Source organism: Monopterus albus, unplaced genomic scaffold (genome assembly GCF_001952655.1).
Source record: "Monopterus albus unplaced genomic scaffold, M_albus_1.0 scaffold173.1, whole genome shotgun sequence".
Lineage (NCBI taxonomy): Eukaryota > Metazoa > Chordata > Actinopteri > Synbranchiformes > Synbranchidae > Monopterus > Monopterus albus.
The window spans coordinates 219,603-232,241 of NW_018128053.1; the positions used below are offsets into that span (position 1 = coordinate 219,603).

Sequence of the window (12,639 nt, forward strand, 5' to 3'; positions counted from 1 at the left end):
CATAACTGTTAAGCAATATTATATTTGTATATATTTTCAAACCAAACTTTGAATGTATTCAAATGAAAAAAAAACATTTAGAAGCTTTTTGTGCATTTGGTTACACCATTACATTTTACTGTGCACCAAATGCAAACCCCCCCCACAACCTTTCAGGTAAACATGTTTAGAAAAGCTCACTTTTCGTAGTGTGTGTAATCAGAGTGAGTGCCAGGCCTGTGCACAGTGAGCCAAGGGTAAAGGATGCTGCCAGGAGGGTGATAAACACTGAAGTTGAATTTGGTTGACTGGGGAGCAGGGTCATGTGTGACATCACTGTCATATGATATGAAGGGGTGTAACTGCAATCATTAAACTGGTGTACTTTGACACACAATTCTTCTTCCCTCATTGGTTTTGCTGTTCAGGATGTATACAAACTTAACTTCACCAACAACATTACATTGTACATTCACATTAACTTGACTTTTTATTCCTATGATTCAAAAGTGTAAAGTGCAGAACTGTAAAGGTGACTTTTAAGTTTCCAATGCTTCAATTGACTTACACAGTAAATGCTGAGGTTACTTTTAGTACTTTAATATCAGCATAGTCTGAAGTTACATAAATGGACATTTTAAACAAACATTTATCAGTGATAAAGAAACTTTAACATTCGCAAGGTTATCTCACCTAAAGGCCCATACCTCACCCACAGTCATCTGACTGGCTGAACTACTGCAACTTAACTAAATATTGTAAGTCCTTTGATTTATAAAACTTAGTGTCTCTACATTGCTGTAGTCACTTTCAGTCACTACCCCATTATATCTAAATAAAGAAATCTACATCTTATTTATTTGCAATCTATTGACATTTTACAATTCATTACTGATGCGGACAAGGCACTTTTTTAAACCCCCTGTTAAAAAAACATCAGGTGGTTACTAAGTTAATGATTAAATAAGGAAAGCCCTTTTCTACATATCAGAAAAGCTAACACAAGAGTGTTAACAGGGGCAAATGCAGAACAAAACTATACAATGCAACTGATAGGAAGGTTTTATGACGGAACAGCAGTATTAGTCACGGTGTCAGGTGATTCCTGCACCGTCAGTCCAGTTAGACAGAAATCTGGTAGTGACAGTGCTACATAACAAAAGGCTTTGTTTGCAAGAACAAAGCAGAAGTATGTTAAGATTTAACTCCATTGTGTTTATACAGTTTTTTAGGTTTGCTAACAGGCATTTCTCAACATTGCACTCACGTTAATAATCAGTATTTCAGAAAACAAAACTCCTATGTTTCTCATTTAAAACGTAAACCCCTCCCTTCCATGACTGCTACAACAAACAAAAAATATACTGCTATGTTCAGCTAAGAGGAATCAGTAAACCCCTGATGTAGTCTGTCTAAGGTAACCAGGGTTACTGTAGGTGGCTGAAAATACATAATTTATAAGAGCTGTAGATAAATGTATACTATGAAAAATACAGTACACTTATTGTAACTTGGGTCATTTAAGCTACATTATGATAACCTGTAAGTTTGAGAAACCTGCATCAAAGGCATGTTATTCATATTTATGAGCTAAAAATAACTTAGTGTCTGAAGCTCCTTATGGTTTCTGAGGAAGAACGTGTGGCTGTCTGACCACTGGAGGTAGTTTGAGCAGCTGGCAAATGCCATTGCACTCTGCTCCATGCTGCTCTTCCAGGAAGTACCTGAGGCCTCTGTCTGCAAAGTTGGAGGGTCCTCTGGGGGTCTTGGTGGAGTGGATCTGGGGGTCAGTGAGGTAGGTCAGCCCTTTGCCATTGGCTGTAACCCATCCTGTGGGGAAAAAAATCATATTATAAGATGATACCATGATAGTACCATCTACCATTTACATGACAAGAGTGCACAGACAGTAAAATATATCACACACACAGGTGATTTTATGGATTGGTGACCACACACACACACGCACCTTGTAGGTCTACAACAACTTCTTGACAGTCAGAGAAGAGGTAGGTGAAGTGTCCAAAGGCGAGGCCATATTCTGTAGCCTGGAAACTCTTGTCCTTCTTTCCAGTGTTGTTGGTCAGTTTGACAAAGTCTCCGAGCATGTAGGGCTCCACTGTTACACAGCCCACAATCTCATTTCCACTCAAAATCTATTCACAAGAAATTAAGATACAGTTGATGTCTACTTTGACTTTTAGGCAATGCATTAATATTGCAATAAAATTACAATTTAGTGTATTTCTTCCATTATAGTGTGCAAAGTATCAGCACAAAATAAATATTCCTTTGCTTGACTCATTCTGGGAAGAGCAGATGAGAAGATACTCAGCACTAAACTATTATTTGTGTTGTAATTTCTCACTTCCCCTTGATAACCAACAGAATATTGGTTCTAATATGTTACAAGAAGATAAACTGAGAACTAGAGGGTTTTGCAATTAAATTTAAACCAAGACTGCTTCGAGGCTGCTGCAGGCAGTCCTACAGTCTGCTGTCTCTTTAGTTTTGTACATTTGTAAGGGATACTGCTAAAGTAGTCATGTTTATTGCAATGCAACATCTGCTATCTCTGCTCCCTCTTAATTGGAGTAAACATTTATTTATCAGTTTTATGGTTGGCTTTTTGTTAAGTCCACCTCTAATATTTGGCCTCACCAGCAGTGCTTCTGAAGGAATGAAGAAGATCTGAGCCATGACTTCTTTGTCATAGAGGCTCTTGTTGAATTCGTTCACATAGTACTGGGCTGTCATCTGCCTCTCCACATCTTTCAGGTGGAACTGGATCTGCTTTGGCTTCAAGTAATCCTTCCCCACATAACTAAAGACATAAATACACAGACACAGTGAATCTAAAAGTCATCATGTTCAGGTTCTGCCTACAATGTACAGCTGCATACCTGCTTAATCTCTCCTCCTGGTGTAGAAACTGTACCCATATTGCTGTTCTCTGCTTGCCTTCCATCCCCATGGGCTCTCCAATGTAAACACAGGTCTCCTTGGCTGTCCACAGTTCTGATGCTTTGGAGAACTTTAAATGAAGAGCACCTATGGTGGTGACAGTGGGCAGTGATTAGTAGACAGAACAGTTGTATATAAGAATCCCCAGCCCACCACACCTTCCCTTAGATCTATGCTGCTAATGTGCCTAAAATCATGCACTGATGATGTAGACAGTTTTCAACAAGAAGGGGCATTCAGACTTACTGTAGGCAGTTCTGTGTTCCTTCAGCTTGAATTGTGTTTTGTTACTGTGCAGCCTCTTCAGCAGACATTCATGGCAAACTCCAGCCAGTAAGGCTTGGTAATCCTGATGTGACAAGGAATACTGTCTCTTAGGAACAGCAGTGTTATGCTTTAGGCAGCTGTAGCACAAGGGGTTCTTCCTCTGAGGGACATTCGCATTCTCTGTAGAAGGGGCTTCACTGTGTTGGTGATTCTCCTCCAGCATTTCAAATGAACTCTCAGTGGAGGTACACTGGGGAAGGTTTGGCTCTGGGGTTGCAAAAGAGTTCTTGATAGCAGGTTTTACAAATACAGAGTCAATCTCAGTATTCATATCTGGGGCACCATTAGGTGGCGGTTTGGATGAAGCTCCATATTGCCTTCCAGATGTGTGGCTTTTGTACTTGGGATCTTGAGGTGAATCACTGGTTTCCGAATCAAGTGTTTCTAGAAGAAAGAAGCTTCCATCTGAATCTGGTGACTTACTGCACTCGTCACTTCCTGCTTTTGATAGGCTATTTGGCTGAGGTTTTCTGTTAGCGGGGAAGCTCAGGTCAGCTGAGACTTTTTCCCATGATGACTGGGAACTGAAACTATCACTGAAAGAGCTGGAGGATGTTTTGAGATTTAGCTGGGATAAAGAGTGTGGCACTCCTTCAGCTACTGATGGTTTCTGTGAACTGAGACCATGTGAGTTTTGCTTCTTGTTTCTGTGAGTGGACTGCAGCATGCTTTCATCAACCTCAGTGGTCAGGCAGCTTTGATTCCCCACACTTGCTTCATGTTCAGTGGCACTACCTCTGGTGTAGCCACTGCTGCCGGGCTGAGGAGAGCCTGAACTACTCAAGGAGAGGCTCTGCCATGAGGAGCCAAGCTCATCTGTGCTTCCTAGAGTGGTACACATGTCAGGCTTTTGAGGTGAATGCAGAAGAGATGAATTTGAACCTCTCTGTTGTGTCTCCCCCCCTTTGGGTGTGTCTTTTGGCACTTTGCGGGCCTCAGTGCTGCATTCTGTGTTAAGTGTACCAATGGTTGTCCCCAGCGCAGTTATACACAGCCCTCTTCCATCTAGCTCATCTTTAGTCCCTTTACAGTTTGAGCTGGGGGTCTCGCACAGTGATGCATGATACTTCTGGAATCTCTGCATCACCTTAGAGAAACTTTCCAGAGTAAAATTTACTGATGTGTGTTTGATGTTTCTGTAAGTGTCAGGAATAAAAGACCCTTTGTCTAAATTAAGGAAAGGCTCAACTCGCAACAGAAGCTTGACTTGGGCAACAAGATGCATGATCTCAGCACAGAGGTTATCTCTGTCTTGAGTATCTGCATGGCAGTAATCATAGAAAATAGCTAAAGCTTTTTGGCAAGCTTGTGTCGCCTGTGCCACAACTTCTGGAGGAGTGCCGAGCCATCTGTGAGTGACAGTGAGGGAATAGGCAGCCTTGAGGAGTGTGTGAAGCTCCTGCTTACTGGTAACCAGCTCATGCTCTGCTTTAGTGAGCAGGCCAATTTCAAATGCCTCTCTAGCCTGCAGGAGAAAAGACTGTCTCTGAGAGTCAGGGCACTCCACTGAGAAACTGTACGATAACAAGCAGGTCCCTTGAGTTGCCTAGGGAAAAAGCAGAATCTGTCAGTAGATATTTCTTTTGGATCTGCTCTCTCATTAGCTAACGTCTTGTTTCTGTTGTGACTTCATTTGTCAAGTAAAGTCAACAGTGAGTCATTCCAGAGACCAATCAATAGAATAACTCACCACATTGGTCATCACATAGAGTGAAGTGTACTGGCTGTACACCACTGCCATCTTTGCAGCCTGAGCTGCTGAGAGAAGACGATGACTCCCGTCCCCAAGTAGAGACTTCTTCAAAAACCCAGACAGACATTGACAAGAATTTATACAAAACCAAAAATATATAAAGCAACATTATATCAGTTGGCCTTACCAATTCAATATCTGGATTTGTTCTAAAAGCATGAAAGTCCTCATCATTCATTGACACCAGTATGTTAGCTAGTATGCCAAGTGAAGTTCCAATGCCCTTTAAAATAAACAGACATGCAGAGCAAAGGTTTAAAACAGTTTGTACACTTGATCACACCGGTGACTACAATACTCTGGCTGTGTCTAACTTACCTTTTTATCGGGTTGCGGAAGTGAGTAGTAGCCAACTAGGGAAGCCCAGATTAACTCTGCAGCTTCGAGACACAGACCTGAAACAGAGCAGAACAGCTGTAAAAAAAAAAAGTGCCAAAATAGCTATCAATATTCTTTCACTTAATAAAAATGAGCTTACCCAGCTTTTGCAAAATCATTCCACGCACTTGAACACTAACAGCTTGTACCAGAGCCTTATCACTTTCGGAATGGTACACCCAACAACCTGTATAATAAAAATGAACGTTTGCTCTTTATTTTAGCTTGTAGTATACAGTATAGTTCATCATTAAAGACGGCTAAAATTACATACAGTAGCAGGGAACCTACCTGTTGCCCCATTATTGTTAATGAGACTGCTCAGGATGTATTCTGCCTTCTGCAGTTTGCCTGTAAGGATGATGATGATCAGCTTTATCCAGTGCAAACCAAACACCTCTGTGATAAAAATGTGTATTCATGATGATTTCCAGTATTTCCCATATTACTGTCAATCCCTGTGATTTCCAAGAACAAAGTTGATTTAAAAAAACCTATCTGCTTGACCCCACCCCTCCATCGCACTGTACCAGAGTTGAGATAGACCCTGGCCTGTCGTATGACCAGCTGAGGAGCAACAGGAGCGTCACGGTGGCGCCTGTGGAGCAGCTTGGTGATCTTTAGCAGCCGACTGGACTCGTCAGTCCAGTAGAGGAAGCGGTCCACTAAAAAGACCACTGCCAGTGCCACGCATGCCTCCTGAGCCATGATGGAAGCCTTTAACAAAGCCTGGAAACAAGGCAAATGTGCAAAGAGTATGTAATTTGTTTTCAGTAATACCACAGGGAAATGACATCTATCACTTAGCTGTGTGATTATTACCAGTAGCTGAGATAGGTGCTTGCTGATGAGCTCACTGAGGTTGTTCTTGTCATCAGCATTGACTGCCTGCTTATACTGCCACTTCTCTGGCACAAAGGGCCACTTCATCTCTATTGCCTCCTGCAGGAGAGAGGCCAGTTCTGCACACAGCGAGTCTAAAGGAAGTAATTTCAGCAAAAGTTTCGCAGTACAGAAATGAATGGACATAAAATACCTTAAAATGTCAAGTACAAAGACAATGAGGAAATAACTGAAAAACGTGTTAAACAACTTCACATACCCTTAAGCTTCCAAATAGTAGAAATTAGATTTAAACTTGGACTACATTCCTACTGGAATAGTTGATGCTGCTCTCTGTTTTTCTACTGCAATAAAATTACACTCTTCATCTGATATCAGAGGTGACAGTGCATTAAAGTAATTTGGATGTTCCTGTCATTGCTTTGGTCACCTCTCTGTAGAGCAAAAGAACGTCACGGATGAAGGTCTTATTCTCATAAGTGCCCTGCTCAAAGATGCGGATCCGTTCTCCCAAAGCATCATACAGGTACTGCGCCGTGGTAAGCAGCTTTTCATTCTGTGTGGTCTGGAGGAAGAATGTGAGTGAGTTTACTTGTTAGGCTCAGGTCTTCTTTCATTGCACTCGTGCAGCACACTTTGAACCAATAATCACTCACCACAGTGAAGGCTCCGCTCATAAGAGGAGGACTTGCTGTGTAATAAGATATGTGAAATTAAACCACAAAATAAGCCAGATGACTGTGTTAAGTCAGCAATAAAAACAATTAAAGCAAAAATTATTTCCTGCACACACCTGTCTTGTCTCTAGCATTTTACTTACAGCATGGTTGAGGCTTCGAGGCCAGGCAGCCTGACAGTAAGAAGAGAAGTCCTGCTAAGCATCTCATATTTTTGGTTTCCAGGCTTCTGTTCTGGTTCTGGTAAAAAAAAAGTGCCAAAATTGCTATCAATATTCTTTCACTTAGTAAAAATGAGCTTACCCAGCTTTTGCAAAATCATTCCACGCACTTGAACACTAACAGCTTGTACCAGAGCCTTATCACTTTCGGAATGGTACACCCAACAACCTGTATAATAAAAATGAACGTTTGCTCTTTATTTTAGCTTGTAGTATACAGTATAGTTCATCATTAAAGACGGCTAAAATTACATACAGTAGCAGGGAACCTACCTGTTGCCCCATTATTGTTAATGAGACTGCTCAGGATGTATTCTGCCTTCTGCAGTTTGCCTGTAAGGATGATGATGATCAGCTTTATCCAGTGCAAACCAAACACCTCTGTGATAAAAATGTGTATTCATGATGATTTCCAGTATTTCCCATATTACTGTCAATCCCTGTGATTTCCAAGAACAAAGTTGATTTAAAAAAACCTATCTGCTTGACCCCACCCCTCCATCGCACTGTACCAGAGTTGAGATAGACCCTGGCCTGTCGTATGACCAGCTGAGGAGCAACAGGAGCGTCACGGTGGCGCCTGTGGAGCAGCTTGGTGATCTTTAGCAGCCGACTGGACTCGTCAGTCCAGTAGAGGAAGCGGTCCACTAAAAAGACCACTGCCAGTGCCACGCATGCCTCCTGAGCCATGATGGAAGCCTTTAACAAAGCCTGGAAACAAGGCAAATGTGCAAAGAGTATGTAATTTGTTTTCAGTAATACCACAGGGAAATGACATCTATCACTTAGCTGTGTGATTATTACCAGTAGCTGAGATAGGTGCTTGCTGATGAGCTCACTGAGGTTGTTCTTGTCATCAGCATTGACTGCCTGCTTATACTGCCACTTCTCTGGCACAAAGGGCCACTTCATCTCCATTGCCTCCTGCAGGAGAGAGGCCAATTCTGTATTGCCTCCTGCAGGAGAGAGGCCAGTTCTGCACACAGCGAGTCTAAAGGAAGTAATTTCAGCAAAAGTTTCGCAGTACAGAAATGAATGGACATAAAATACCTTAAAATGTCAAGTACAAAGACAATGAGGAAATAACTGAAAAACGTGTTAAACAACTTCAGAGGGAACAATTTAACCTAAAGCCATAGACAGCTATCTGTGTATCAGCTATTTGTGACATCATTTTAGACTGTTTTAGGCCATTTGTGTTGTTAAAATGCTTAATTGTTATTTTAGGATTATCAGCAGATGATATCTCGTGTCATATTCAAAGCAAAGCTACACTAGTGAGAGGTATTTGCTAAACAAAATGTTTAGCAATACATGTTGGAGTCACTGACCATTTGTAAACAATACCTTTGTCCCTAATGTGGCGCTGAGGCAAACATAATTGCACCACCAAATCTCTGCTCCTCACCCCAAATCAGACTTTTCCCCATGCCCATATGAAACTTGACCCAACACCACCATCCTGTGTCTGACCTCTGCAGCTGCAGTAGTTCAGCCTCTCTGGCTCTGTGGGCAGGTTGGACTGTGGAGCTGCTGCTCTCAAGCACTCCTCCAGTAAATCCCCCACCTCCTGGCTATCCATTCCACTGCACAGATGTTACAGTTGTTGTCTGGGATGAAATGATTCCCCCTTTTCTTCACGTGCTCCTGTATTATAGTAATTCAAGAAGGGGAATCCCATGGACTGACCGAGTGTCGCTAAAAAGGAATGGGCAAAATAAACTGAGTGGTGAAGCAACTAAATCTCAAAGCACTAACATTACAAAATTAAAACACAGTTCTGTGTTTTTCCAGTAAAAATCCATATAGGCCTACGTGTTCGATTTCTGTGTGGTCACCTCTGTCTCATGAAACAGTGTCTTAAGTAGCCTAAAGAAAATACATTAAGAACCCTTAAGAAATGTACAACATGTCTATACCATTAAGAATTTAATTTATAGTGGTCTACAGTTTGTTTGGATATGCTGCAGTAGATTATCAGACTTCATGTGTTACAAGTAGAAAGTACAAAGTAGCCTATTGTTATTTCAGTGACCTTACAACTTGAAACTGACGAAATTGACAGAAAACACGTAATACTATGTATTGTGTAAAGGCGGTATTATTACATTACATATTCACAAATGTTATGTCAGGCACAGTAGACTACTGTAATTAAAATGCTGTATGTCGCCACGTTTAAAATAAATCTTCTAGTTAAAGAACAACCTCACAAGAATGTCTGACATATGAAATATCATTTTAAAAAGCTACTACCTCGTATGTTTCTGCTCGTCTTCCTGGTAAGACGGGACTATAAGATGCTGCCTTCAAATGCTGTCGGAGTTTCCCGCAATCACAAGTTGAGCCACTGAATGGCACGACTAAACACGGCTAAATCTGACTCTGAGGTTCATTCATTTTTAGTCCGAATTTTCAGCTTTGACTGGCACATTTGCCCGATCAGCATCACCTATCAAAATCTGTCCAATTTACAAATCTAATTTAGTGTGAAAGCAGAGAAGTGATGAAGTGAGGCCAATGCAGGGTCCCAGCTCTGTGCCACTTGTCACACTTTAAATCAAACAAATGTAAGGGTTTTTGGTTAACTATCACAACCTTTTTTAGTAAACAGAGGAAGCACTTGGAAGCAACATTTTCAGGTGATAAATGTAGGCCTATATTTTGATGATTTACATTTATGGGTTTCCATATGATTTGAGGGTAAATATTGTTATGTTCTTCACTTTAACTTTCAAAAAGTAAATATTTCTTTACTGATCATATGATTCATATGCCTCTATACCTTCCATTTATTAGCAAGGCTGCCAAAGTTCAATAAAATATCAAACATACAAGCAAACAAAACTAGTTTCTCCCGCTTATGAAGCCAGGTTTGGACTTTTCGCTCTTACTCCCGCATGACTTAAATGCAACATGTGACGACACGAAGGGGAAGGCACCCTATCATATTGCAACAGGTCAGTGCAGCCTACCGAGTCGGCGATGTATGATAGTTTATAAAATCGAGCTATTTATTTTGGAGCATTTGACATATGTTGACATATAAGTAATTAGTAATAGGCTACTGCACGTTTATAGACTCTCTTCTTGTCATAAATGTCATTCATAAATATTGAATAATGAATTCCCCAGTGTGGCACTGTACCAGCTGTCTGCCTTTTTAATAATCATAATAATAACGCTATATAATAACAATGATGATGAACACATTATGTTTGCATTTTTTTAACTTTATGAGGAGCATTTGAAGGCAGCACAAAACTATAAGTGTGATTTTGACTGACAAGACGCACTGGTGTCGCAGAGCAGCCACCTAACTGTTATGTTTGGACGCCGCTCGTACACAGTGAGCATGTGGACATGCTGTGGTGTTGCTGTGTTACTACCAATAGGCGGGACTGTGGCTCTGCAGTGTGATTGTGAGCTGCACAGCTGGATCAGAAGGCAGGCACGCGCACCAGCTGCGACCAGAAGACTGAGCTCCGCTGCTCTACTCCAACACACACCACATCCATAACTTGCTTTCGAGTGCACCAGGAGAGGACTTGTGCGCGTTGTGGAGTTAATGTACCGTAAAAATACCCGCATAGCCAACTCAGAGGAGAGCCGGAATTAACTCTATAAAACAATCCGTGCGTAACTCCTAATGAGTTGTTTCGATCACTGCTGCCTCTTGCCGCAAGACGTTTCCACTTTCTAGCCAAAGGCGCTGTGAGTTCAGTGGTGCTGGTGATGCTACGCTTTTCATCTCAGAGCTCACTCCACAGCTGCTGTCACTGAAGCCTCTCCAGCTAGAACATGGGACCCTTCAAACTCTAAAGGTAAGAAATATGTCATAACTCCCATGTTTTGAGTTATTTTGCACATTTTTACATGATGGGCCTCTCTCTTTTTGATGAAACGTGCCACAGTGAAACGTCATGTGTCTGTTTTATGTTCTGTGTAAAAATTTCACCATTTGGTCACTTGATCCGTGTACTATTGTATTGCAACACCACATGAGATCACGCATGGACTTGTCCGCTTGCACCATTAAAAACAGCGATGAGAATGTCACGCTGACTCATTAGAAAGTCACGGATGGTCGTTCTACTTTATGCTGGAAAAAGTCATCACAGTTCAACCTTGTAGATAACGCGGGTCGCATCCCACGGCTGCCAGATATGTTTCCTAGTTCTGCACTGTTAATGATGGTGCCATTTACAGTTCACTGGCCAGCTCACTATCAGTTTATTTACTCAACTCATAAACAACCAAGTGACTTGGTGACTGTGTGGAGGATTGAATACAAGAATTAGCTTTATTAATGGGTCATATACTCTATGTATAATTACCATGACATCATATCTATGTGCTTAAAGCTGCAGCAGCTCTGATGACATTCTGTAAATACCTGCCTCATGGAGATCTGAATCCATCACAGATGGAATGAACAGGCCTGTGCAGTCATTTTCAGGAAGGAAGAGCATCATGGAGCAGGGGAACGCCTGCTCTGAAAATTAGATTGAGGGAGCGGCAGGATCTCTATCCTGTGTTTACTAGTGTGAGAATGATGGTTAACAAAGGTCTGTTGGTGTGCAAAATTATGGCTTGACCCATCTTGGAGGATAGAAGATGCAGAAGCTTATTTTGAACCCATGGTTTCAACCCTGACCTGTCATGGATAACACCTTGCTGGAGTATTCATCATGTCACGCTCACACTGACTTTCCAGGCACTGTCTACTAGTCTATTGTGATTCTGCATTGGTAGCTGAATTAACCAAGTGAGAAACCATACTTACCTTGCTCATTCTATTTTCATTCAATCACCCCCCTCATCATGTGTTCCCTTATGCAGGCTGCAGCTGTCTGACTGTGGTGATTCAAGGTGAATTTCTCCCACAGACCTCAAAGCTGCGTGGATTAGGAGAAGGCATCTTTGAGTGTCAGGGCCGCTGATTACTTGCGCTGCAGCTTCTTCACTGACCCTGCCTCATCCAGCCATGCTTTGGTTTCAGAGCAGTGGGATTTGACTTGTAAGCTGTGACTGGCTGCCTGTCTGCACATTTGAAAGTCTTAGCAGCTGTAGCTGAGCAGGAGGTGGAAAAGTCACATTTGTGTGTTCAGTGTGGTTGATTTGGTCAAAGCTGCATGTTGGTGATTAACTGTTCCTGTTTTGACTGCTGGACAAGCTTGCTTTGTGCGCACTTAGTCCCAATCAGCAATTCATCATGGGAATGCAAATAAGGTAGCCATCAACATCCGCCCTCATATGTACAGTGCTCACTCAGACAAATCTGTCACCAAAGAACATATAACAAAACAATTAAAGGCTTTGAGTTTGTCAGGCAGGCGAATAGTATCCAAAGTCCATTTTTACCAGAGGCTGGCTTGTTTGATCATCAGGTACCTCAAAGCAGCCCATGGCCTTTGTGATCTCACAAACCCAGTAAGTGAAGTGGTGCTTGACTTGAAAAATACAGCACTTTAAAAAGAAAGCAAAGGACGCAAAG

General features: G+C 41.8%; 2 protein-coding genes across 15 annotated transcripts in view; one reads left to right on the plus strand and one right to left on the minus strand.

Moving 5' to 3' along the window:
• Positions 1–147: 147 nt before the first annotated feature.
• On the minus strand, positions 148–9,474 carry alpk1 (alpha-kinase 1). Of its 7 annotated transcripts, none has more exons than XM_020616264.1 (15): positions 9,399–9,474; positions 8,616–8,840; positions 8,096–8,133; positions 7,947–8,063; positions 7,655–7,853; positions 7,416–7,475; positions 7,225–7,311; positions 5,342–5,418; positions 5,151–5,246; positions 4,961–5,065; positions 3,190–4,816; positions 2,883–3,030; positions 2,641–2,803; positions 1,949–2,135; positions 148–1,809 (listed from the first exon to the last, which is right to left on the minus strand). In XM_020616264.1, the coding sequence occupies exons 2-15, from the start codon at positions 8,722–8,724 to the stop codon at positions 1,598–1,600; spliced, it is 3,225 nt and encodes a 1,074-aa protein (XP_020471920.1). In that variant the 5' UTR covers positions 8,725–8,840; positions 9,399–9,474; the 3' UTR covers positions 148–1,597. The 7 variants fall into 7 exon arrangements, with proteins under 7 accessions (XP_020471920.1, XP_020471918.1, XP_020471919.1 ...); XM_020616262.1 differs by having other exon boundaries at positions 4,961–5,068; XM_020616263.1 differs by lacking the exons at positions 7,225–7,311; positions 7,416–7,475; positions 7,655–7,853; positions 7,947–8,063; positions 8,096–8,133 and adding exons at positions 5,502–5,588; positions 5,693–5,752; positions 5,932–6,130; positions 6,224–6,378 and having other exon boundaries at positions 4,961–5,068.
• An 884-nt stretch (positions 9,475–10,358) lies between these two features.
• Positions 10,359–12,639, plus strand: part of LOC109969412 (RAS guanyl-releasing protein 2) — a 31,800-nt gene continuing 29,519 nt past the window's right edge. For 2 of the 8 annotated variants that reach the window (XM_020616275.1, XM_020616276.1), the window contains exon 1: positions 10,362–10,966. The gene's annotated coding sequence lies outside the window, so the exon portion shown is untranslated. The other 6 variants (XM_020616272.1, XM_020616277.1, XM_020616274.1 and 3 more) reach the window with 6 other exon arrangements.